At 34.8% G+C, this 23,909-nt stretch overlaps 1 protein-coding gene across 8 annotated transcripts in view; it reads right to left on the reverse strand.

Moving 5' to 3' along the window:
* The window catches only part of DMD (dystrophin), a 2,485,149-nt gene that overhangs the window by 1,391,871 nt on the left and 1,069,369 nt on the right, over window positions 1-23,909 (reverse strand). For all 8 annotated transcript variants that reach the window (XM_082378022.1, XM_082378021.1, XM_082378025.1 and 5 more), the window contains one exon: window positions 11,459-11,546. In XM_082378022.1, coding sequence (XP_082234148.1) covers window positions 11,459-11,546 — 88 coding nt within the window. The remainder of the gene's footprint in view (window positions 1-11,458; window positions 11,547-23,909) is intronic.

Here is a 23,909-nt window from a genome sequence, read left to right on the forward strand (position 1 = left end):
AGACATTATCTGAAAACCACCGTTGACTCAAGTTCCAAACTATTCATCATCTGAATAATTTCAAACAAATCATTTATTTACTGATAAAGAAGTTAAAATACCAAGATTTCTGATTATTGGCTGCAAATTACTAGAGTTGCATCTTATCAAATAATATGAATGTAGCAAAGTACTAAATAAGGATACATAAGATGTAGAAGAGTAGAAAATATTTAAATTTAAAAAAATGGTCAAAGCTCTGATGGTGGGGATGGAAGATTACAGACAAATAACTTTTTGGATATTTCCAAATAAATGTTAAATATCATGTATATTATTAAACTATACTTCTAAAAAGTAACATACATTTGTAGTTTTTAAAATGCCTTTGAATTAGTTGAAATGTTATTATTTGGATTTTTAAAAAAAGGAAAAAAGTGAGTATGTATAAAAAATCAATAATTCTCTGTTTATGCTACAGAAAGCCAGAAATAAGCGGATTGCCCATGAGTCCAAAGAAAGAAAACAAGCATTAGGAAAAATAATCTTTCTAATTAGAAAAAAGGTTTTCAAATTATTTACATATCATTTACAAATGTGGAAGTTGATCTGAAAGTTTTAAAATCATCTATAGAAATATTAAAGCAGAAAAAGTCTATCGAGGGCAAAATGGAAACATAAGCATATCATTATCAACTTCAGCCTTCTGGAAAATCTACTACGTTTTAGGGAATATGCTATGTCTTTTAACACATACCATCTTATTTAAATTTTGTCAAAATGTGATATATGACTAATGCCAATCCAATGCAAGTACAGCAATATCACATTATTAACTCTCTAAAGTTCATAATATGTAATGTTTTTACACACACAATTTGTTTACATAGTAACTTCTTTAATAAATTACACTATATAAAGAAATATAGTAAATATGATATGCATGTTAAAACATAGCTATGATAGCACTAACTTTCTAATATTTCTGAAACACTGAATATTCAAATGTTTCCTTTTCCTACATATACTCGCAGATCTCAAAAGGGATCATAAGCTCACTGTAAGATTCTTCCTCTAAGTTAAAGTATTTTAGGGGTAAAATGATTTAGTGAAGACCAAGTTGTCTAGGAGAATCTTCTTTTATGAATGTCCACTTTACACAACTTTCTGGTAATGTGATTTAGTTAACTGACAAGTAAGTTATTACGTTATTAAAAAGTCTGAAGACCATCTCTAGCAAATGTGAGGCCTGTGGTTCTGCTAACTTGTACATGCTTCCCACTTCACTCTTTTTAAAGAATAAAAGACATGGATTTGAGGTCAACAACTATATTATTTTATTCTCCTTTACTTTCCTCTGCTCAGATACCTAATTTTCATTTTGTTGTAATTATGTCATGCTGCCAAACCACGTCTCTCAATCCATTTGAAACACAACTCTAACTTCACTCATTTCAGAGTTTGACGCTAGCCAGGACGACACTGGAGAAAACAAACTTCGCAAATATCGTTGGCAACGATCTTTTCCTCATTCTTTGCCTGATACATTTTTGAAAAAAATTAATTGAAAAACTAAAGAGTTAAAAGATAATATATGTATATTTCTATATATACAGCTATAAAAGGAAGCCCATGGTTTGCAGGAGCTAAATATTCCTCTAATACCCTCCCTAACAGCTAAGGAAATGACTGGTTTTATTGAGACATCTGGATGTGTTGTGGGATATTCTGTTTGGGATAATTTGGTTTTGAGCAGTGACCAAGAATTATACCAAAATATGTTCTAAGGGATGCCACTAAGAAACTATAGTTGTAAAATGATCATGTTTGTTACAAAGTATAAGGGAAGAATCCAAATCTCCGGTCATATAGGCACTCAGTTTGAGAAAAAATACTACAATAACATGCTGATATTATTGCTGGAAAATGAAAGGGAACAATTTAAAAGTACACACGGTAGAAATTGTAAATTATGTTAGAAAATGATTCAAAAATGTGCCATGGATCTAAATGACCAGATGTTTAGGAGAAATATTTTCAGCATATATTAAATGTGAATAGGCACTTAGAAGAAGGAAGTCAGTCCTTGGTCGTCCAAGTCCATGACAGGCAAACAAGAGATGCTAAAGTAAATTAAAAGTACTGATGGAACAATGCTGGATTGAATTTATTTAGCATTTGTCCAAATGATAAGGGAATACAGAGAAAATTATCTCACTGTCCCTGAGGTCAACCATATGAAAACCCCTTAGCAATTGGAAAAATAAAATCATAAATTAATTTTAATAAGAATAATGCATGCTAATTTAATCAGCAAAATACAAATCAAACTATAATGAAGTATCAGTAAGTTCTATGGTACCTATTAAAATCCAGAGCTAGAATTTAATGACTCCTTGATCATTACCCAAAACTATCAGTTCAATATGTCGTGCCCAAAAAATGTCCAGATGCTAAACATTGCTGCAAAAGGAATTAACATAAATGAGAAAAGTGAATTTAGTACAAATCCACTATGAAATCTACAGTACTCTCCACTTAAGAGCATATTGATTTTTATAACCGAATAAAGGGAATTAAAATATAATAATAGGTAAAAGAAGGATCTCCTTATTAGGATAAATGGTAAAAGCAGGCAAAAGGGTATAAAGTTCATAGCAAAAGCTCTGGTATTAGGCAGACCTGAGTTCAAATTTGGTCCCTGCCCCCCACCACTACTTTACTAAATGAGTGAACTGGGTTCAGTTAGGTAATCACACTGGGCCTCATTTTTCTCATCCATGGATTGAGAATTGACATGTACACACAGCTATATTTAAAATAGATAACCAACAAGGACCTACTGTATAGCACAGGGAACTCTGCTCAATATTCTGTAATAACCTAAATGGGAAAAGAATTTGAAAAAGAGTAGATACATGTATATGTATAACTGAATCACTCTGCTGTACACCTGAAACTAACACAACATTGTTAATCAACTATACTCCAATATGAAATAAAAAGTTAAAAAAATACAATTGACCTCACTGGACACCTATCAGGGTTCTGAGTTAACATGTGTGAATTGTTACACCAAGCATGACATATACTAGGCAACCAATAAATATTAGTCAATGTTAATATAAAGAAATGAAAAAGAACATGTAGGAAACAAGGAAAAGAAACCAGATCTTTCAAATGGTAAATTAGGGAGAGGGGGAGTCTTTTTAATTACTGAAAAGGGTCATTTATGAAAAATAATAAATATTTTTTAAAGATAGTAATTTTATATAATATGGCACTAATATGGGATATAGAAAGTATATTTAGACACTTTTAAAAAAAATTATATCAATCAGTAATGAATCCATAAGAGTTTATTAGGGAATCTTGGAATAATTGGTCATAAATCTGTAATCATTTGAAATTAAAGTTACACAGGATAGCCATGCTAAAAGTTAAAAACAGAAATTTCTAGATGTCACTGGTGAAGATATGATTTTGACTGCAGAAAATCAGACATTTTATTTATTAACGATTTGTATGGAAATACTGTATTAATTCATATATGAACATGCTTCCTGCTCAACTACAGTATAACCTGTCTTTCTAAACTATAAAGCCCCCTAAGAAAAATCTCTCCACTGGCAGTATCTGATAGAATTCTCAGCTTAGAGTAGGTATGAAATAAATACACTTTGTGAACTCACCCAACACCAAATCAATATCTTACTTCATACGAATACAAACATTAGGGGAGCAATAGCCACAGACACGAAAAGCCAAACACAAGACGCATGCAGTCTCTCTTGCTTCAAGTCTGCTTTAAAATACTTGGGGGAGGGATCAACAGCACTGTCACATGTCACATTACTTAATGTGTGTCTCTCAAACTAAAATTAGAAATGCCATTACTTCAACTTCATCAATTAACTGGCCATCTATTATCCAGTACTAGTAATGAGATTATGAGAAAGTCCCTTAACACTTTTGCAGAATAAAGGTACTAAGTGTTTCCCCAGCAAATACTATGAATAATTTTATTATTATATATAATTCTTTTATGTGTATTTCATAGAATTATGCCTCTTAACTGAAAATTTTAAGTTTCATGACAGTTTGTAAGTGTAAATATCTGCAAAGTTTTAAGTATCAATCATTTGAGCATCTGTTTTTCTAATTTTTTGTTAGCTACTTAAGAATACAAACACTAACTCACCAGGCATTATGAACAATACTTATGGAAACCATTTTGTAGCAGCACATTAGAATCTCAGAGATAATGGATCATAATCCATTCACATCTCATATTCTAAACAACCCCTGAAATAGTCTATGAATAAATATATTGCACCCAGAGGAAATGGCTCATTACTTGAAGTGCATCCATTAATTTTATTACTTGTGTACAGTGCATAACAGACTGTCAGAATAATTTTAATTGTGCACCACCTTCCATGGAAGTACTTCAAAACTGCCACTTAAAGTGAAGTATTCCTCATCAAGTATATTCATCATTAGCCATAAAGTCAGGGTAGAATAATGCAAAAAACCTGTGTTTTCAGAGCTCTTGAATTAGAAGAATATTTGGAATGAAAACTTAAAATAAAGTTGCTAATAAACAGTCCCCTGTTTTTGTTGCATATTAAATGACGGCCATTGCAAATACATTTCGCATTCAATATAACAGCCTAAAATGTGAAAGAAATTTAATTAGAGTCTATGAAAATGAGGTCTGAGTATTATAGGCTAATTCTAGAGGTTTTTCTGGCGACACTAACTTTTATACAACTGTCACATCATCTTATTTTAAAAATAGCTTTTAAAAATTAATAGGTTGACATAAAATTCATATCCCTAATAAGAATACATAAATTTATGAATATAACTTTTTTCATTTATTCTCTTTCTAAACAGTATTGAATTATAAGAGCAAAAAGTCAGATCCCTACTCATATTTGCGGTTTTTATTAACATCTTTATTAGAGTATAATTGCTTTACAATGGTGTGTTAGTTTCTGCTTTATAACAAAGTGAATCAGTTATACATATACATATATCCCCATATCTCTTCCCTCTTGCGTCTCCCTCCCTCCCACCCTCCCTATCCCACCACTCTAGGTGGTCACAAAGCACGGAGCTGATCTCCCTGTGCTATGCGGCTGCTTCCCACTAGCTATTTTACGTTTGGTAGTGTATATATGTCCATGCCACTCTCTCACTTTGTCACAGCTTACCCTTCCCCCTCCCCATATCCTCAAGTCCATTCTCTAGTAGGTCTGTGTCTTTATTCCCGTCTTGCTCCTAGGCTCTTCATGACCTTTTTTTTTTTTTTCCTTAGATTCAATATATATGTGTTAGCATACTGTATTTGTTTCTCTCTTTCTGACTTATTTCACTCTGTATGACAGTCTCTAGGTCCATCCACCTCACTACAAATAACTCAGTTTCGTTCCTTTTTATGGCTGAGTAATATTCCATTGTATATATGTGCCACATCTTCTTTATCCAATCATCTGTCAATGGACATTTAGGTTGCTTCCATGTCCTGGCTATTGTAAATAGAGCTGCAATGAACATTGTGGTACATGACTCTTTTTGAATTATGGTTTTCTCAGGGTATATGCCCAGGACTGGGATTGCTGGGTCGTATGGTAGTTCTATTTTTAGTTTTTTAAGGAACCTCCATACTGTTCTCCATAGTGGCTGGAGCAATTTACATTCCCACCAACAGTGCAAGAGGGTTCCCTTTTCTCCACACCCTCTCCAGCATTTATTGTTTGTAGATTTTTTGATGATGGCCATTCTGACTGGTGTGAGATGGTATCTCATTGTAGTTTTGATTTGCATTTCTCTAATGATTAATGATGTTGAGCATTCTTTCATGTGTTTGTTGGCAATCTGTATATCTTCTTTGGAGAAATGTCTATTTGTTTTTGTGACTAATTTTCCACAACAACAGTGATCACTTTAATTTCCTCCCTTCACACACACATACACACACACCGGGCACAGAGTCTCTTCCTTTGGAGATTAAACGAAGAAAAATGTGTCTGTCAATTAACAACATTTATTGAGTGTGAACTCTGTGTAGACCATTATCTCAAGTGTCACGTGCAAAAACAGGAAACATAAATCAAACTGCCCAGAACTCAGGAAAAAGTAGGAGAAGAGGAAATGGGTACAACCATGGAAAGCTACTCATTCATGGTGGAGAGGATGAACCGCTGCAAATAGTACCATTTCCATGCCCCAATGATGTACAGAGCAGCTACAAAATCTCTTCCCATTAAAATACACAATTAGAATAGTTATTGCCACTGAAGATCCTTCACAATGATGTGAAAAGATAATGAGAGGTTTGCCTCTGAGGTGAGCCAAACTGACCCCAATCCCTGCCCTTACCCATCTGACAAACTTCTGTCGAAATTCAAATAACATCATTCATGTAAAGTACTTAATGAACTATAAACCAAAATACTAAGTTACAGTTCCATACTTAATATTATAGATAAAAGGAGCCCTAGTCTGTGTTATCAGTCTGTGCTATTTAATTACGATCCTTAGCAGATTTACTATTAGGTATCACCTTAAACACTGTAACACTCATCGGATGATGGTTCTGAAATGTTCTTTTAGTCTGATATACTAATAATTACTACTATTATTTAAATATTTTCTTAATGTGATTGTCTTCAGGCTCTTAATTAACACACAGAAAACTACAATTAGAAATTCAAAGTGAAGCACAATTTAATGTAGAAAACATCACGAACCCTATTAGATAATTATAGTATCTCCTCTGGAAATTGTGGTGAAACCATTTTATAGCTTAAGAAAGGGGAAACTGAGCTATGCTTACATCTTTTCAAATGAATGTTTGTTTGTTTGTTTGTGATAGGTAAGAAGTGGATTTATTTAGAGAGAAACACCCTCCACAGACAGAGTGTGGGCCATTTCAGATGGTGAGAAACGCACCAGGGTATGGGGTTGTCAGTTTTTAGAGGGGTGGGTAATTTCATAGCCTAATGAGTGGGAGGAGTATTCTAGCTATTTTAGGAAGGGGCGGGGATTTCCAGGAATTGGGCCACCGCCCAATTTTTTGATCCTTATGGTTTTGGAACTGTCATGGCACATGTGGGTGTGTTATTTAGCTTGCTGATGTGAGCATATACTGAGGCTCAAGGTCTAGTGGAAAAAGTCGACTTGTCTGCCATCTTGGACACATCAAATTAATGTTTTGATATAACATTTTTGGTAATTTCAATATTAATAAAGGAAAACAATTTATCGAAACCAGGTTTTTTTTGTTATATCTGACTGATAAGGAGACTATATATTTGAATCAAGAACATTATTTTACAAAAAGAATTAAAAATGAAGTCTAATTGTAAATAGATAAAAACAAGTAAGCACATTTTTAGGTATAAAAATGTTCTAGATTGTCCTGAAGTCCCATAATCTCACTCAAACGATGAAAATCTTTTGCTCTAAAGTATGCAGATCAGTTAAAAAAATAAAATAAAATCTTAGGAATCCGGATTAATTAATAATCAATACTACTGATATAGTAGCAAGATTCTTTACCATATTTAGTTGCTAAAATTCTCTAAAGTTTTAATTATTTTATGTCATTTTGTGTTTAAATATAAAAATAAATCTTAAAGAAGGTTATATTGTATATTTTTTTAAATCTAAATAAATAAAATTTTGGAAATTCTCCTTCTCAGTATAACACAGCTACTGGAAACATAAGTAGATCACTAGGTACCCTATCTAGTCTCTCATTTACTCTCATTAAAGTTCTAGGATGTGAATAATTTGTTGAGACTAAGGCTGTGATACTAATCTTATATATTGACAACAAACTTCATAAAGATTCTATCTGTGAAAAATTTCTCCAGTAAGAGGAGGACCTCTCCACCATCCAACACTTTATCACACTATTCCCCATACTTATCCAATCAATTGATTTTGATATAGGAGCAACAAATTAAACTAATGTTAGTTAAAAAAAACAGTTAAAGAGATAAATCAGTCAAAATTATACCAAAATTCCATGTCAAAGTCCCAGAAATACATTTTTTTAGATAACACTCTCTGTTAGTAGCACTGTAGCCTCCCAATTTAGTCTATTATGATCATGAAGATCCTTTACATTCTTCTAAAAGAACTGGGACACCTATAAGGAAAATGTTCATGTATAGCTTTAATGTATGCAAATAATTTACGCAATCTCTTTTTTGATTTAAAAAAGGTTCCAAATGAATTAATAAGAATCTCTTACTGAATATCTCTGCATATTATTCAAATATAAATCATTCTACTGCAAAATTCACAACACAGTTGATACTAAAGCTTACAGTATATTTAATATTAACTGTATTTTAATATTCTTCATATAACACTTTGCGTTTGATAAAATGCAGCCAAAACAAAAATTATCTTCTAATTGATCATAACTTCTATGTAACCGTGCAAAACTAAACGGGCTACAAGAAACAGTGTTTTCAGGACATGCAATTGATTTTTAACACAACTTTGCAACATCGAATGAAAGCCATTTCTTCTACATTGGCAACATGGTAATCTCTGCATTTTTAACCATTTTAAGACCCTACCCTACTCCCTGTTTCTCAGCACCTTTCTTAAATTCATTCAAGAAATGCCTTCAGGACTAACAGATTTTGTTTTTTGCATTTCTTAAGTGGTGCTAAAAATTTATGCTTTCAGTAGCTATTTAAAAATGGCCAAAAGTGATTTGAAAATATGTTTGATATACCATTTGTGGTCAAAACTGATGTAAAATATAAGCAGTGAGGAATTTTTTTGCATGTCTTAGAGTTTCATTCTGAAGGAAAAATTAAGAGTTCCAAAATCATTCTAGATACTTTAAAACATGCTCTAATCTTATGGCAAATTATTCTAAGTAGAAAATTCAGTTTCCTGTGTGTGTGTTTGTGTTTGTGTGTGTGTGTGTGTGTGTGTGTGTGTGTATACACATATATAAAACATAGTTTATGAAATGCTTTCTTTAAAATATAATAGCTATATTTATGCTAATCTCCATACATACTTTTAAATTATGAATATATGTTAAAAGTTGTTATCATGGGAAAACATACATAGAATGTATATATATTTATATTACTTGCGTAACATTATAACATCGTACAAGAATGATCTGCCTTTATCTTAATTTCTAAGGATAAGACATGTGGTTAAATGAATAGACATTTACATGAGGTCATAAATGAAGTATCATGATTCAGCTATCATTTTCCTTTCTATAAACAAAAGAACAAGAATGTGTGTGTTTTATATGGTTATGAGTTTTATTACAACTCCATAGCCACACTTGAGAAAGGAAATTCTGAACTTGTAAATTTAAGAGCTTTACTGAGATAACTGTTGGGAAATCTGGTTTAGAGAAACCTCAATTTGTCTTTCAACTTCATGAACCACATCAGTAAACTCTAGTTTTTGGCTCTATGTTGGTGGAGCAATTGTAACATAGGGTTAGGGGGGGCCCTCTTAAATATACCTGGAGAGGTACTCCAGGCACATATTGTGCACCTGGCTTAACTCACAATTTGCACAAACAATCACATAAAGTAAATACTATGCAATTTCTTCTGTGAAAGACAAAACAAAAAGGAACAAAATATAAGTTCGAATCTTGGAGTCTACTTTTTAGTAATTATGTAAATTGTTTGATTAAATGGAGCAGAGCAGAAGTATCTATGCTCTAGTTATAGCCCAATTTTGAACCTAATCACATATCACTTAGACCAAATCTTTATTAGCATAACAAATGAGAAGCGTAAAATTTGATCAATATAGTCAACCAATGAGGAATGTCTCAAATCGCACCCCTACCCCTTACTGTGCTTTGCTTTCTACAGAAATTAGAATTTTCCTTCAGAAGTATTATTATCTTCTGACCAAAATTACCAATGTCATTATCTCAATTACTGCCTTAATTTTGCTTTGCTAAACAGAATTTAAGCAGTCAATTAATATTTATTAGAGACCTAGTATATGTCCTGATTTTTCTTCATGCTTCCAAAATTTAGAGCTATAAGGGCAATAGTCTAGAAAATTATGTTATCACTAATCATATGATCATTTTAACCCTGTATGTAATTTCATCACAAAAAATCATTACCTTCATTTCTAAATTTTAACTTCTTTTTGAATAATTCAGTGTATGCTACTGTCAGATAATCTGAGTTAAGGTATACTTGATATTTGAAAAAGTAGAGATTATTTAAAAGTATAGATTTTACATCACTTTATAAAAATGAAAAAGTGATAAATGCAGTTCCTAGGGGGAAATTATATAATAGTTTAAGGATATTTTTTTAGATCATATAATTTTATTTAACATGAATATGCTGTTGTCAAACTCATCAGTTAAACCATCCAGCAAACATGCATCTAAAAAACAACCTTTTTTGTATATTGCATCTTCTATATATTCATTAACTTGTTAACCCAATCAGCTGTTATATTTGCTTGTTTTTATTTTTAACCAAATACAGTCATGGGGCTCATTAGAAGAAGAAAATGAATTGATTTCCTAGGAAGATCATTGAATTTTTTAATGCCAACATGGCAATTAAGGCAAAAAATAATTCATACACAGAATTTATGCCCCAGAATGCAGGCAGGTACTGGAAAAAGCTCACATGCATAACAAAAACATTTGTTACATTTGCTTATGATATTCTTGTAAACATATCCTTTGAAAAATAAAATAAACCTTGTTTAGAAATAGGATTACCCCTGATTTTCATAAATTACTTACACCTACTTACACTTATAGAAATGAATATAATAGTATAACAATGACAATTGAAAAGAAGTTTGTTTACAATTGACATCAATAACATTTTGTTCAGACAGCTTTTGAGGTACCAAGTGTTAGCAAAAATTAATTTTAATTCATTATTTTAAAATATGTTTTGCTAGCTTTGTACTTTTACCTCACTCAGAAGTAGGTGAAGTTAAAAAAAAAAAAAAAAGTTCCCCTGAGGAGACATTTTCTTTTAAACATGTTTAAAAATGAAAAGCAACATAGAAAATAAATATATTATTAGCAAACAGGTATGGAAAAAACATATTGCAAAGTTATTTTAAATCAGATTATAATCACTTTACGTATATTATATGATTGCTTACATTTCCAATTATTTCTGCAAATCTTGTTTTCTTAAATCATTTGGACAAATGCTAGCAGGATTTGCACTAAAACTGATTTCTCGGCAGCAGATTGATACAATATTCTACCACAAGCCATTTTCTTCCATTGGACTCAAAGTGGAATTTCCTCTAATAATTTGCTTAGCATTAAGAAAGAATAATAAAAGCTCACAAACTCACTTTAAATTTTCATTCAGGAAGGGCTTGTCTGATATAATTTTGCTGATAAATATGAACCTATGTGTTTATCAAATCCCTAAGAAGATTATCTAAATCAACTCTGTGTAATTACCATTCAGCATCTGTTCCACCAGGGCCTGAGCTGATCTGCTGGCATCTTGCAGTTTTCTGAACTTCTCGGCCTTTTCTCGCTCTATGGCCTGCAGCATGATAGCAAAGGTGAGTATTCAATAAAAGGATTGTGAAACTACACAGTAATTATAACTTCCACTTGCCCTTTCAAGCCTTAAGATATTTCACTCTGTCAGCTTATCATGTGAATCTAAAGATTTTTTCTCAAGTTCTTGGCACTAGAAGCATCAAAATGGCAATGAATCACAAGCCATTTTCATACTGAATTGTTATTTTTTGTAATAAGATGTCTACTCTTAACTTTTTTTACATCATAGTTCCTGAGGCATTACAAGTTAAGACTGTAAGTTTAGACCCCCCAAAAAGAACCAACAAAGGCAAATCATAACAAACAATGAAATGATAAAATGTCAGATAAGTAAAATGGAATTTATCTTTTAAAAATACAACACTGATAATGCTCCTAATAACATAAGTATATAGTCTTTATTAAAAATCAAACAGAAAATCCAGTAAGTATATACAATAGGAAAAAAGTATACTAGCATAAATAATTTACCAAAAAACCCCCCCCCATATTTATCTAAGTACAAGACTGCGGGTTAATTTCTCTCTCTAGAATTGTCAAAGTACTCCCATTGCATGGAAAATTAGATTCAGTTTCATAAAGCTTTCTAAATTCCTTTGTTCATTTCTCCTAACCAGAGTTAACTTTTGAACAACAAAAACACAATTACTTAACAAAATGTAGCATTTGATACTGCTGAGTTTAGCTAATAATGTCTCTACAGAGACAAAACTTTAAGCTATGATGCAGTAGTACTATATTACTATAGTCATTAAAACCTGTGGCTATAACAATATGTTATATGTCCTGAACCTAACAACCTGCAGAAAAAGCAAGCTATAGTGTATTTAACATATAGTGAGAACAATATTTCTGTGATTTAATAGTGGTATTATACAAAGATTTCACTTGAGTTTGTGGCAGGAGGTTATTCTACATCAGACTGTTTCTTAAAACTTTTAGATCTATAGGCATTTAAACAAATATTCCAAAGTTTAATATTGGAGTACCGGTGGGAGGCATATAATTGATACATGCACACTCTGTGGAGCACTGTTCAGTAGAACTTTCTGCAAGGATGGACATATTCTGTATCTGCACTGTCCAATACATCCCACTAGCCACGCGTGGGTACTGAGTGCTCGAAACATGGCAAGTATGACTGGGGATATTAATTTTTAATTTAATTTAATCTAATTTAACTTAAATTTTAAAAGCTACAATGTGTCAAGTGTCAATTGTAATTGCACAGTGCAGATCTAGTGTCTTCCCTCTGAAAGCAAATAGTTAAAGACAGACAGATAAGATATGTAGACATAAATATAGATATATACAATATGGCAACATCAAAAACACTGTCAGAGAAGTAAGTAATCATCTTGACTGGACTATTCCCCGAGCACACCAAATGCTGGGAATGCTCATAAAATAATCCATATATTTTTAAATATTTAAAAAGATTCTCCAATTTAAAGAAGTAGTCACAAGTGAATAGAGAGCTCTTTAAATGTATTTTAAAAAGAGTTCCATGAACTAGAATTACTGGATTTAAGGTCAAAGAGTGCAAAATGCTAAAAGAGCCTATAGACAACAGAATACACCCAATCAGGAAAAACTGTAATATACAAGAAAACAAATTAAAATTTAACATAATAAATGAAATGAAACACTATAAAAGGACAGTCTTTTTTTAAAAGTATTTATAGACTAGCTGGAATATATACATTTTAAATTATGCCATCAAGGGCAGCAAATGAAAACTCAGTTTCATCTCATCAGTAGCGAAACTCCAAAGGTAATAGAAACATTTTACTATCTTGGATTCTACTTGAAAATTTCTAAGTACACAGACTTGGGTGCTTGGGGATTATATGCTCCCGGGATGCCGTATCAATTAGCAGGTGAAACTTCTGGGTTATCTTGAAAGTCAGTTTCACAAAGACATTACTGAATTGTTTACACAAGCATGTACAGAACCATAGAAAGTTCTAGCTTGCTACTTGAACTGAAAAGTCCATGAAAATAAAGTAGCCACAATATACTGTTAAAGGTAAGAACCTAGACGAAGCTCCAAAATTCACATATTCTTAATTCTCAACTTTGGTCTTCTAAATTCTCTGTCCTTAGCATCTAATTGGCACACGTTTCCCAATACTTTAAATTTGTTCTCCATTAAAAGGTAAATGCTATTTGCAAAGGACTCCGAGCATTTAGAAGAGAAAAATAAGCACATTTTAAGTAAATATATAATATTCAAATATTCACAACTACCAAGAGCTACAGCGGGATGTGGGGCATCTCAAATTTTAACTACATTCGCTCAAAAAAAAGAGAAAATAAGAAAAATACTTGTACTACAACAAAATGACAACAAGAACAATGAGAACAAACTGGTGTTCTTTGAGTTAAACAGTTTTGAATTATCCTTTTCTAACAGAGTGGCTTCTATTTTATCTACATTGAGTTTTGTTTTGTTTTTTTTTTACATGAAATTATATGAAGAGTAGAATCAGAACACCATCTTGTCTTTATAAATGATGAAAAGAAATTATCAATGGCCTCCTTAATGTCATGATCATAATCTCTTTATTCTAAGCATCTAATGGAATAATCAATTAGTATTACTAACAGAGAAACAAACATAATTGAATATCTCAGGGGTAATATTTGAGCTTAAATACCTTGTTTGGTTAGCCACATTATTCCAATTATTCTAATTTATATAACAACAATAACCACCATCATCACCACAGCAAAACAGTAATCTCTGGAATAGGTACTATTATTCTCCCAATTTGACAGAGGAGGAAAGAGAGGCACAGAGAGGTTTGTGAAAGATTTGAAAACACTGACATAACCATGATAAAAATGGAATGCCTTATACTGTGTACCAAATTACTGTGTATTACATGATTTCATATGTATTTCATAATAATTCTGTGAGATAGAATCAGCATTATTTTATCCTATTTTACACAAGAGAAAATTGAGCGCCCATAAGATTAAGTCATATATCCAAGATCACAGAAGTAGAGGCAATTTCCTGGTGGTCCAGTGGTTAAGACACTGCACTTCCATTGCAGGGGGCATGCGTTCAATCCCTGGTCCTGGTCGGGGAACTAAGATCCCGCAAGCCACATGGCGTGGCCAAAAAAAGAATCATAGAAGTAGAAAGCTTTAGACCAATATTAGAACCCTGATGATCTAGTTACAAGTTAAGCTCTCTTTCAAACATACTCTGCTGCTTCTAGGGGTATTTCAATGAAGATGAATCAAACAGATTTGAACATATCTTATTCCAACTCACAGTAAAAGTAACCTGATAGTTTGGATGTAGTCAGGGATGGCATTCAAAATATTTACCCATTAATGCAGCATGGGCACCAAGGTACCAGAAGGAATGCCTGGTCACTTGGTGTGGACACTGACAGTCTATAGGCTCATTGGCAACTGTGTACAACTCAATTACTGTACCCCATTGCCGATGTATACTACTTGCAAACTGAGTAACTGCTGCATAAATAGAGATACAGGTCTGAGAAAGAAGCAGTTAGTAGCCTCTGCATATTTGTCAATGTTTAGATGATACCTGGGTTCTGATAAGCAACAACATTTTAAAGAGGAATATTGGAAAATTAAGAGAAAAAACTGGCATAAATGTGCCTTGAGGAGTATGAACAAGACAGTGAAGAGCCCAGAAAATTTCATTTCAGACACACCTATAGATAGTTGATTACAAATGAGAAAATTTAGGGTAGCAAGGAGACAGGAAAGAAGGTAATGAAAAGTTTTGGAGTCACTCTGTTCTCAGGTGGTTCGAATTCTGTCCCCACTGCTTACCTGCTGTTTGACACTCAGAAAGTGTCAATGGCTGATTCTCAGTCCTCAGCTTATTTATCACCATAATTTGATTCAGAGGATTCCTCTTCTTGGGAATATTGATTTGGCTTCCTAGACTACAAACACATACTTCCTCTGACCTCAAAGACTGCCTTTACTCAGTCTCCCATGCTGGTTCCTCCTCATCTCCCCGACCTCTAAATATAGTGTGTCCTAGGCCTTGATCTATATTTCCATTTGTTCAGGCCAACAACTTCGAATCCTTCTTGACTCTTTATCTCAAACCCCACAGGCAATCCATCAGAAAATCCTATGGGCTCTTACCTCAAAAGACATCCAGAAAGCAATGTTATAACTGTGCTCACTACTACCACACTAGTCAAAAGACCCCCATCATCTCTCATGAGTCTAGATGTTTCAAAATAGCCTATTAAATGGTATCCCTGTTCCTGTCTTTGCTCCCTAATGATACATTCTCAACACAGCTGACAGGGAAAGCCAGCTCAACTCTCCAAAAGCTTCCCTTCTCACTCTGAGTAAAAGCTCAAAGCCTAACCATGGCTTCACCTGACCTTAATCTCCTTAGCCTCTCTGACCTCTTCTGCTACTAAACACCTTGATATTTCAGCCCCAGACACACTCTTTGTTTTTCTCTGACACTCCAGGCACACTCCTACCTCCTCGGGCTATGCATTTATTCTTCTCTCTGCCTTAAATGCTCCTACCTCGGGTATTTGTAAATTCCTCATTAGATCTTTACTTAAATGGCACTTTCTCAGTGAGGCCTTCTACTGCCACTCTATCTACGCGCGCGCACACACACACACACACACACCCCTTAGCTCTCATTCCCCCTTCATTTTCATCTTTGGCATTTATCACTAACATTCTATATGTTTTACATATTAATCTGCTTAATTTCCATCTTGCCCACAGGAATATAAACTGTATAAGGTCACATATCCTTTTGCATTTCCTTCTTCATGCTGTCTGCAGTGCCTAGAATAGTGTCTGGTACATAGTAGATGCATAATAAAGTGAGGTCTATCATAGCATCATGCCTCCATATACAATACTACAGTCTCGAGAGAGATTCTCCTGTTTATCATGAAGAAGCAAACTGCCACATTGTAGAGAAGGCCACATGGACTCTAGTAGTTGAGGCTTCGGTTCTGCGGTTACAAGGAGCTGAATTTTGCCAATAACCAGTGAGCTTAGAAGAGGACCTAGAGCCCAGATGAGACTGCAGCCCTGGATGACACCTTGATTTCGGCCTGGTGTAGGAGAGATTAACCAAGATGGCGGAGTAGAAGGACGTGCTCTCACTCCCTCTTGCAAGAACACCAGAATCACAACTGGCTGCTGGACAATCATCGAGAGGAAGACACTGGACTTGACCAAGGAGGATACCCCACGTCCAAGGACAGAGGAGAAGCCACAGTGAGACGGTAGGAGGGGAGCAATCAGAGTAAAATCAAATCCCATAACTGCAGGGTGGGTGACTCACAGACTGGCGAACACTTATACCACAGAAGTCCACCCACTGGAGTGAAGGTTCTGAGCCCCACGTCAGGCTTCCAAACCTGGGGGTCCGGCAATGGGAGGAGGAATTCACAGAGAATCAGACTTTGAAGCCTAGTGGGAATTGACTGCAGGACTTCGACAGGACTGGGCGAAACAGAGACCCCACTCTTGGAGGGCGCACACGGAATAGTGTGTGCATCGGGACCCGGGGGAAGGAGCAGTGACCCTGGGGGAGACTGAACCAGACCTACCTGCTAGTGTTGGAGGGTCTCCTGCAGAGGTGGGGGGTGGCTCTGTTTCACCGTGGGAAAAGGACACTGGCAGCAGAGGTTCTGGGAAGTACTCCTTGGCGTGAGCCCTCCCAGAGTCTGCCATTAGCCACACCAAAGAGCCCAGGTAGGCTCCAGTGTTGGGTTGCTTCAGGCAAAACAACCAACAGGGAGGGAACCCAGCCCCACCCATCAACAGTCAAGTGGATTAAAGTTTTACGGAGCTCTGACCACCACAGCAACAGTCAGCTCTACCCACCACCAGAGCCTCCCATCAAGCCTCTTAGATAGCCTCAACCACCAGAGGGCAGACAGCAGAAGCAAGAAAAACTACAATCCCGCAGCCTGTGGAACAAAAACCACATTTACAGAAAAACAGACAGGATGAAAAAGCAGAGGGCTATATATCAGATGAAGGAACAAGAAAAAACCCCAGAAAAACAACTAAATGAAGTGGAGATAGGCAACCTTCCAGAAAAAGAATTCAGAATAATGATAGTGAAGATGATCCAGGACCTCGGAATAAGAATGGAGGCAAAGATCGAGAAGATGCAAGAAATGTGTAACAAAGACCTATAAGAATTAAAGAACAAACAGAGATGACCAATACAATAACTGAAATGAAAACTACACTAGAAGGAATCAATAGCAGAATAACTGAGGCAGAAGAACGGATAAGTGACCTGGAAGACATAATGGTGGAATTCACTGCTGCAAAACAGACTAAAGAAAAAAGAATGAAAAGAAATGAAGACAGCCTAAGAGACCTCTGGGACAACATGAAATGCAACATTTGCATTATAGGGGTCCCAGAAGGAGAAGAGAGAGAGAAAGGATCAGAGAAAATATTTGAAGAGATTATAGTCGAAAACTTCCCTAACATGGGAAAGGAAATATCCACCCAAGTCCAGGAAGCACAGAGAGTCCCATACAGGATAAACCCAAGGAGAAACACGCCGAGACACATAGTAATCAAATTGACAAAAATTAAAGACAAAGAAAAATTATTGAAAGCAGCAAGGGAAAAATGACAAATAACATATAAGGGAACTCCCATAAGGTTAACAGCTGATTTCTCAGCAGAAACTCTACAAGCCAGAAGGGAGTGGCATGATATACTTAAAGTGATGAAAGGGAAGACCCTACAACCAAGATTACTCTACCTGGCAAGGATCTCATTTAGATTCGATGGAGAAATCAAAAGCTTTACAGACAAGCAAAAGCTAAGAGAATTCAGCATCACCAAACCAGCTCTACAACAAATGCTAAAGGAACTTCTCTAAGTGGGAAACACAAGAGAAGAAAAGGACCTACAAAAACAAACCCAAAACAATTAAGAAAATGGTCATAGGAACATACATATCGATAATTACCTTAAAGGTGAATGCATTAAATGCCCCAACCAAAAGACACAGGCTTGCTGAATGGATACAAATACAAGACCAATATATATGCTGTCTACAAGAGACCCACTGCAGACCTAGGGACACATACAGACTGAAAGTGAGAGGATGGAAAAAGATATTCCATGCAAATGGAAATCAAAAGAAAGCTGGAGTAGCTATACTCATATCAGATAAAATAGACTTTAAAATAAAGAATGTTACAAGAGACAAAGAAGGACACTACATAATGATCAAGGGATCAATCCAAGAAGAAGATATAACAATTATAAATATATATGCACCCAACATAGGAGCACCTCAATACATAAGGCAACTGCTAACAGCTATAAAAGAGGAAATCGACAGTAACACAATAATAGTGGGGGAATGTAACACCTCACTTACACCAATGGACAGATCATCCAAAATGAAAATAAATAAGGAAACAGAAGCTTTAAATGACACAATAGACCAGATAGATTTAATTGATATTTATAGGACATTCCATCCAAAAATAGCAGATTACATTTCCTTCTCAACTGCGCACGGAACATTCTCCAGGATGGATCACATCTTGGGTCACAAATCAAGCCTCAGTAAATTTAAGAAAACTGAAATCATATCAAGCATCTTTTCTGACCACAACGCTATGAGATTAGAAATGAATTACAGGGGAAAAAACATAAAAAACACAAACACATGGAGGCTAAACAATACGTTACTAAATAACCAAGAGATCACTGAAGAAATCAAACAGGAAATCAAAAAATACCTAGAGACAAATGACAATGAAAACATGAGAACCCAAAACCTATGGGATGCAGCAAAAGCAGTTCTAAGAGGGAAGTTTATAGCTATACAAGCCTACCTAAAGAAACAAGAAACATCTCAAATAAACAATCTAACCTTACACCTAAAGAAACTAGAGAAAGAAGAACAAACAAAACCCAAAGTTAGCAGAAGGAAAGAAATCAAAGATCAGAGCAGAAATAAATGAAATAGAAACAAAGAAAACAATAGCAAAGATCAATAAAACTAAAAGCTGGTTCTTTAAGAAGATAAACAAAATTGATAAGCCATTAGCCAGACTCATCAAGAAAAAGAGGGAGAGGACTCAAATCAATAAAATCAGAAATGAAAAAGGAGAAGTTACAACAGACACCACAGAAATACAAAGCATCCTAAGAGACTACTACAAGCAACTCCATGCCAATAAAATGGACAACCTGGAAGAAATGGACACATTCTTAGAAAGGTATAATCTTCCAAGACTGAACCAGGAAGAAACAGAAAATATGAACAGACCAATCACAAGTAATGAAATTGAAACTGTGATTAAAAATCTTCCAACAAACAAAAGTCCAGGACCAGATGGCTTCACAGGTGAATTCTATCAAACATTTAGAGAAGAGCTAACACCCATCCTTCTCAAACTCTTCCAAACAATTTCAGAGGAAGGAACACTCCCAAACTCATTCTATGAGGTCACCATCACTCTGATACCAAAACCAGACAAAGACACTACAAAAAAAGAAAATTACAGACCAATATCACTGATGAATATAGATGCAAAAATCCTCAACAAAATACTAGCAAACAGAATCCAACAACACATTAAAAGGATCATACACCACGATCAAGTGGGATTTATCCCAGGGATGCAAGGATTCTTCAATATATGCAAATCAATCAATGCGATACACCATATTAACAAATTGAAGGAGAAAAACCATATGATCATCTCAATAGATGCAGAAAAAGCTTTTGACAAAATTCAACACCCATTTATGATAAAAAACTCTCCAGAAAGTGGGCATAGAGGGAACCTACCTCAACATAATAAAGGCCATATATGACAAACCCACAGCAAACACCATTCTCAATGGTGAAAAACTGAAAGCATTTCCTCTAAGATCAGGAACGAGACAAGGATGTCCACTCTCACCACTATTATTCAACATAGTTCTGGAAGTCCTAGCCATGGCAATCAGAGAAGAAAAAGAAATAAAAGGAACACAAATTGGAAAAGAAGAAGTAAAACTGTCATTGTTTGCAGATGACATGATACTATACATAGAGAATCCTAAAACTGCCACCAGAAAACTGCTAGAGCTAATTAATGGATTTGGTAAAGTTGCAGGATACAAAATTAATGCACAGAAATCTCTTGCATTCCTATACACTAATGATGAAAAATCTGAAAGAGAAATTATGGAAACACTCCCATTTACCATTGCAACAAAGAGAATAAAATACCTAGGAATAAACCTACCTAGGGAGACAAAAGACCTGTATGCAGAAAACTATAAGACACTGATGAAAGAAATTAAAGATGATACCAACAGATGGAGAGATATACCATGTTCTTGGATTGGAAGAATCAACACTGTGAAAATGACTATACTACCCAAAGCAATCTACAGATTCAATGCAATCCCTATCAAATTACCAATGGCATTTTTTACAGAACTAGAACAAATCATCTTAAAATTTGTATGGAGACACAAAAGACCCCGAATAGCCAAAGCAGTCTTGAGGGAGAAAAACGGAGCTGGAGGAATCAGACTCCCTGACTTCAGACTATACTACAAAGCTACAGTAATCAAGACAGTTTGGTACTGGCACAAAAACAGAAACAAAGATCAATGGAACAGGATAGAAAGCCCAGAGATAAACCCACGCACCTATGGTCAACTAATCTATGACAAAGGAGGCAAGGATATACAATGGAGAAAAGACAGTCTCTTCAATAAGTGGTGCTGGGAAAACTGGACAGCTACATGTAAAAGAATGAAATTAGAACACTCGCTAACACCATACACAAAAATAAACTCAAAATGGATTAGAGACCTAAATGTAAGACTGGACACTATCAAACTCTTAGAGGAAAACATAGGAAGAACACTCTTTGACATAAATCACAGCAAGATCTTTTTTGATCCACTTCCTAGAGTAATGGAAATAAAAACAAAAATAAACAAATGGGACCTAATGAAACTTCAAAGCTTTTGCACAGCAAAGGAAACCATAAACAAGACGAAAACACAACCCTCAGAATGGGAGAAAATATTTGCAAATGAATCAACGGACAAAGGATTAATCTCCAAAATATATAAACAGCTCATTCAGCTCAATATTAAAGAAACAAACACCCCAATCTAAAAATGGGCAGAAGACCTAAATAGACATTTCTCCAAAGAAGACATACAGACGGCCACGAAGCACATGAAAAGATGCTCAACATCACTAATTATTAGAGAAATGCAAATCAAAACTACAATGAGGTATCACCTCACACCAATTAGAATGGGCATCATCAGAAAATCTACAAACAACAAATGCTGGAGAGGGTGTGGAGAAAAGGGAAACCTCTTGCACTGTTGGTGGGAATGTAAATTGATACAGCCACTATGGAGAACAATATGGAGGTTCCTTAAAAAACTAAAAATAGAATTACCATATGACCCAGCAATCCCACTACTGGGTATATACCCAGAGAAAACCGTAATTCAAAAAGACACATGCACCCGAATGTTCATTGCAGCACTATTTACAATAGCCAGGTCATGGAAGCAACCTAAATGCCCATCAACAGACGAATGGATAAAGAAGATGTGGTACATATATACAATGGAATATTACTCAGCCATAAAAAGGAATGAAATTGAGTCATTTGTTGAGACGTGGATGGATGTAGAGACTGTCACACAGAGTGAAGTAAGTCAGAAAGAGAAAAACAAATATCGTATATTAATGCATGTATGTGGAACCTAGAAAAATGGTACAGATGAACCGGGTTGCAGGGCAGAAGTTGAGACACAGATGTAGAGAACAAACGTATGGACACCAAGGGGGGAAAACTGTGGTGGGGTGGGGATGGGGGGATGGGGGTGTGCTGAATTGGGCGACTGGGATTGACATGTATAAAGTGATGTTTATAAAATTGATGACTGATTAAAATAAAATAAAATAAAATGTTTCAGGTGTAAAGCAAAAAAAAAAACAAAAAAAAACTACAGTCTCTCCCACTTCACCCACAGTTCAAAAGCTCTATGAAGGTGTACATGTGTAACAATCCTGGTAGTTATACATACAGTGGTCCCAGAACCAGCCCATGAGTTTAGGTGCTACAAGCTGAGGAAAGTAAAGTTGGATTCAATGAAAGTCTCCTGGAAACTCCAGATGAGATTGAGAGTTGGGCACAACTCACTCTCCAACAGGATTGTTATGTAGTCCTGATAACAGGAATAAACAATGACCCAAATAGAAAACAAGTAGTACCATGTAAAGTTCATTAAGTCAAAACTTAATAGAATCCTGCCTTGGCTGAGGAAGAGAAAACAAAGGGGAAAAAAACCCCAACATGGTACTTGTAACATTTATTACAGAATAAAGAAAAGATATCATATTGAAAAAAATTAGAGGGAGTATAAACTCCCAACAGCGGTCTACCAAACAAAAGTTCAGGAAACAATTCTGGCATCTTCACTGAGTTATCATGGACTTCATAAAAAAGCAACATAAAATCATAAGGCTAGAAGATGTTGAATTTAACAGAAATGGAATGAAATACCAAGGCAACAGAGACACTGATCTCATAAGGAAGAAACTAAAGCTGCATTATCACGATCCAAATTAATATTGGAGATTGTAAAATGTAGACTTGATACTGAACAAAAGAGAAGGGAATGTTTCTTGACTATGGTACTAACCAGCATTCTTTGGACTCAGTAGCAAATAAACAAGTATTCCCATTTGTCAAGTAGAGAGTTATAGTATTTTCAAGTACCCTAATTAAGTTGTTCCTGTATTTCCAGACTGTGCAAAATCTTTGGCTATGCTGACATGTGGGGATGTTTTGTTATCCACTAGGAAATAAGTGTAACAACACTTTACTGGTCTCAGAAACTTGGGGATTACTTTTTTCTCAGATGTTTTTCAAATGTTTCAACATTTTCAGTCTTTCTTCCTCTTCCATGGTTCCAACTCTCTCTTCCTATTTATTGATATATATATATACATATATATATATATACATATATATATACATATATATATACATGTATATATATGTATATATATATATATTAGCTTCCCCCTTGTTTTCAAGGCCACAAATATTATCTGAATGTTCTTCAACGATGACACCCATTTTCTTCCATGCATTTCATCTTCAATGTTAGTCCAAATATCTATAGCCAGATTTTAGCCCTCACTACTTTACAGAAACTTATTTCATGAAAGGCTCCAAATATTTTTCCTGCCAGGTACAATGCTTCTTAAAGCATTAAGTACCGATAACTAAGACAACCTCTTTAAAATCACCTTGTTCATGAAAACATGTCT

The sequence above is a fragment of the Balaenoptera borealis genome (assembly GCF_965194805.1).
Source record: "Balaenoptera borealis genome assembly, chromosome: X".
Taxonomy (NCBI): Eukaryota; Metazoa; Chordata; class Mammalia; order Artiodactyla; family Balaenopteridae; genus Balaenoptera; species Balaenoptera borealis.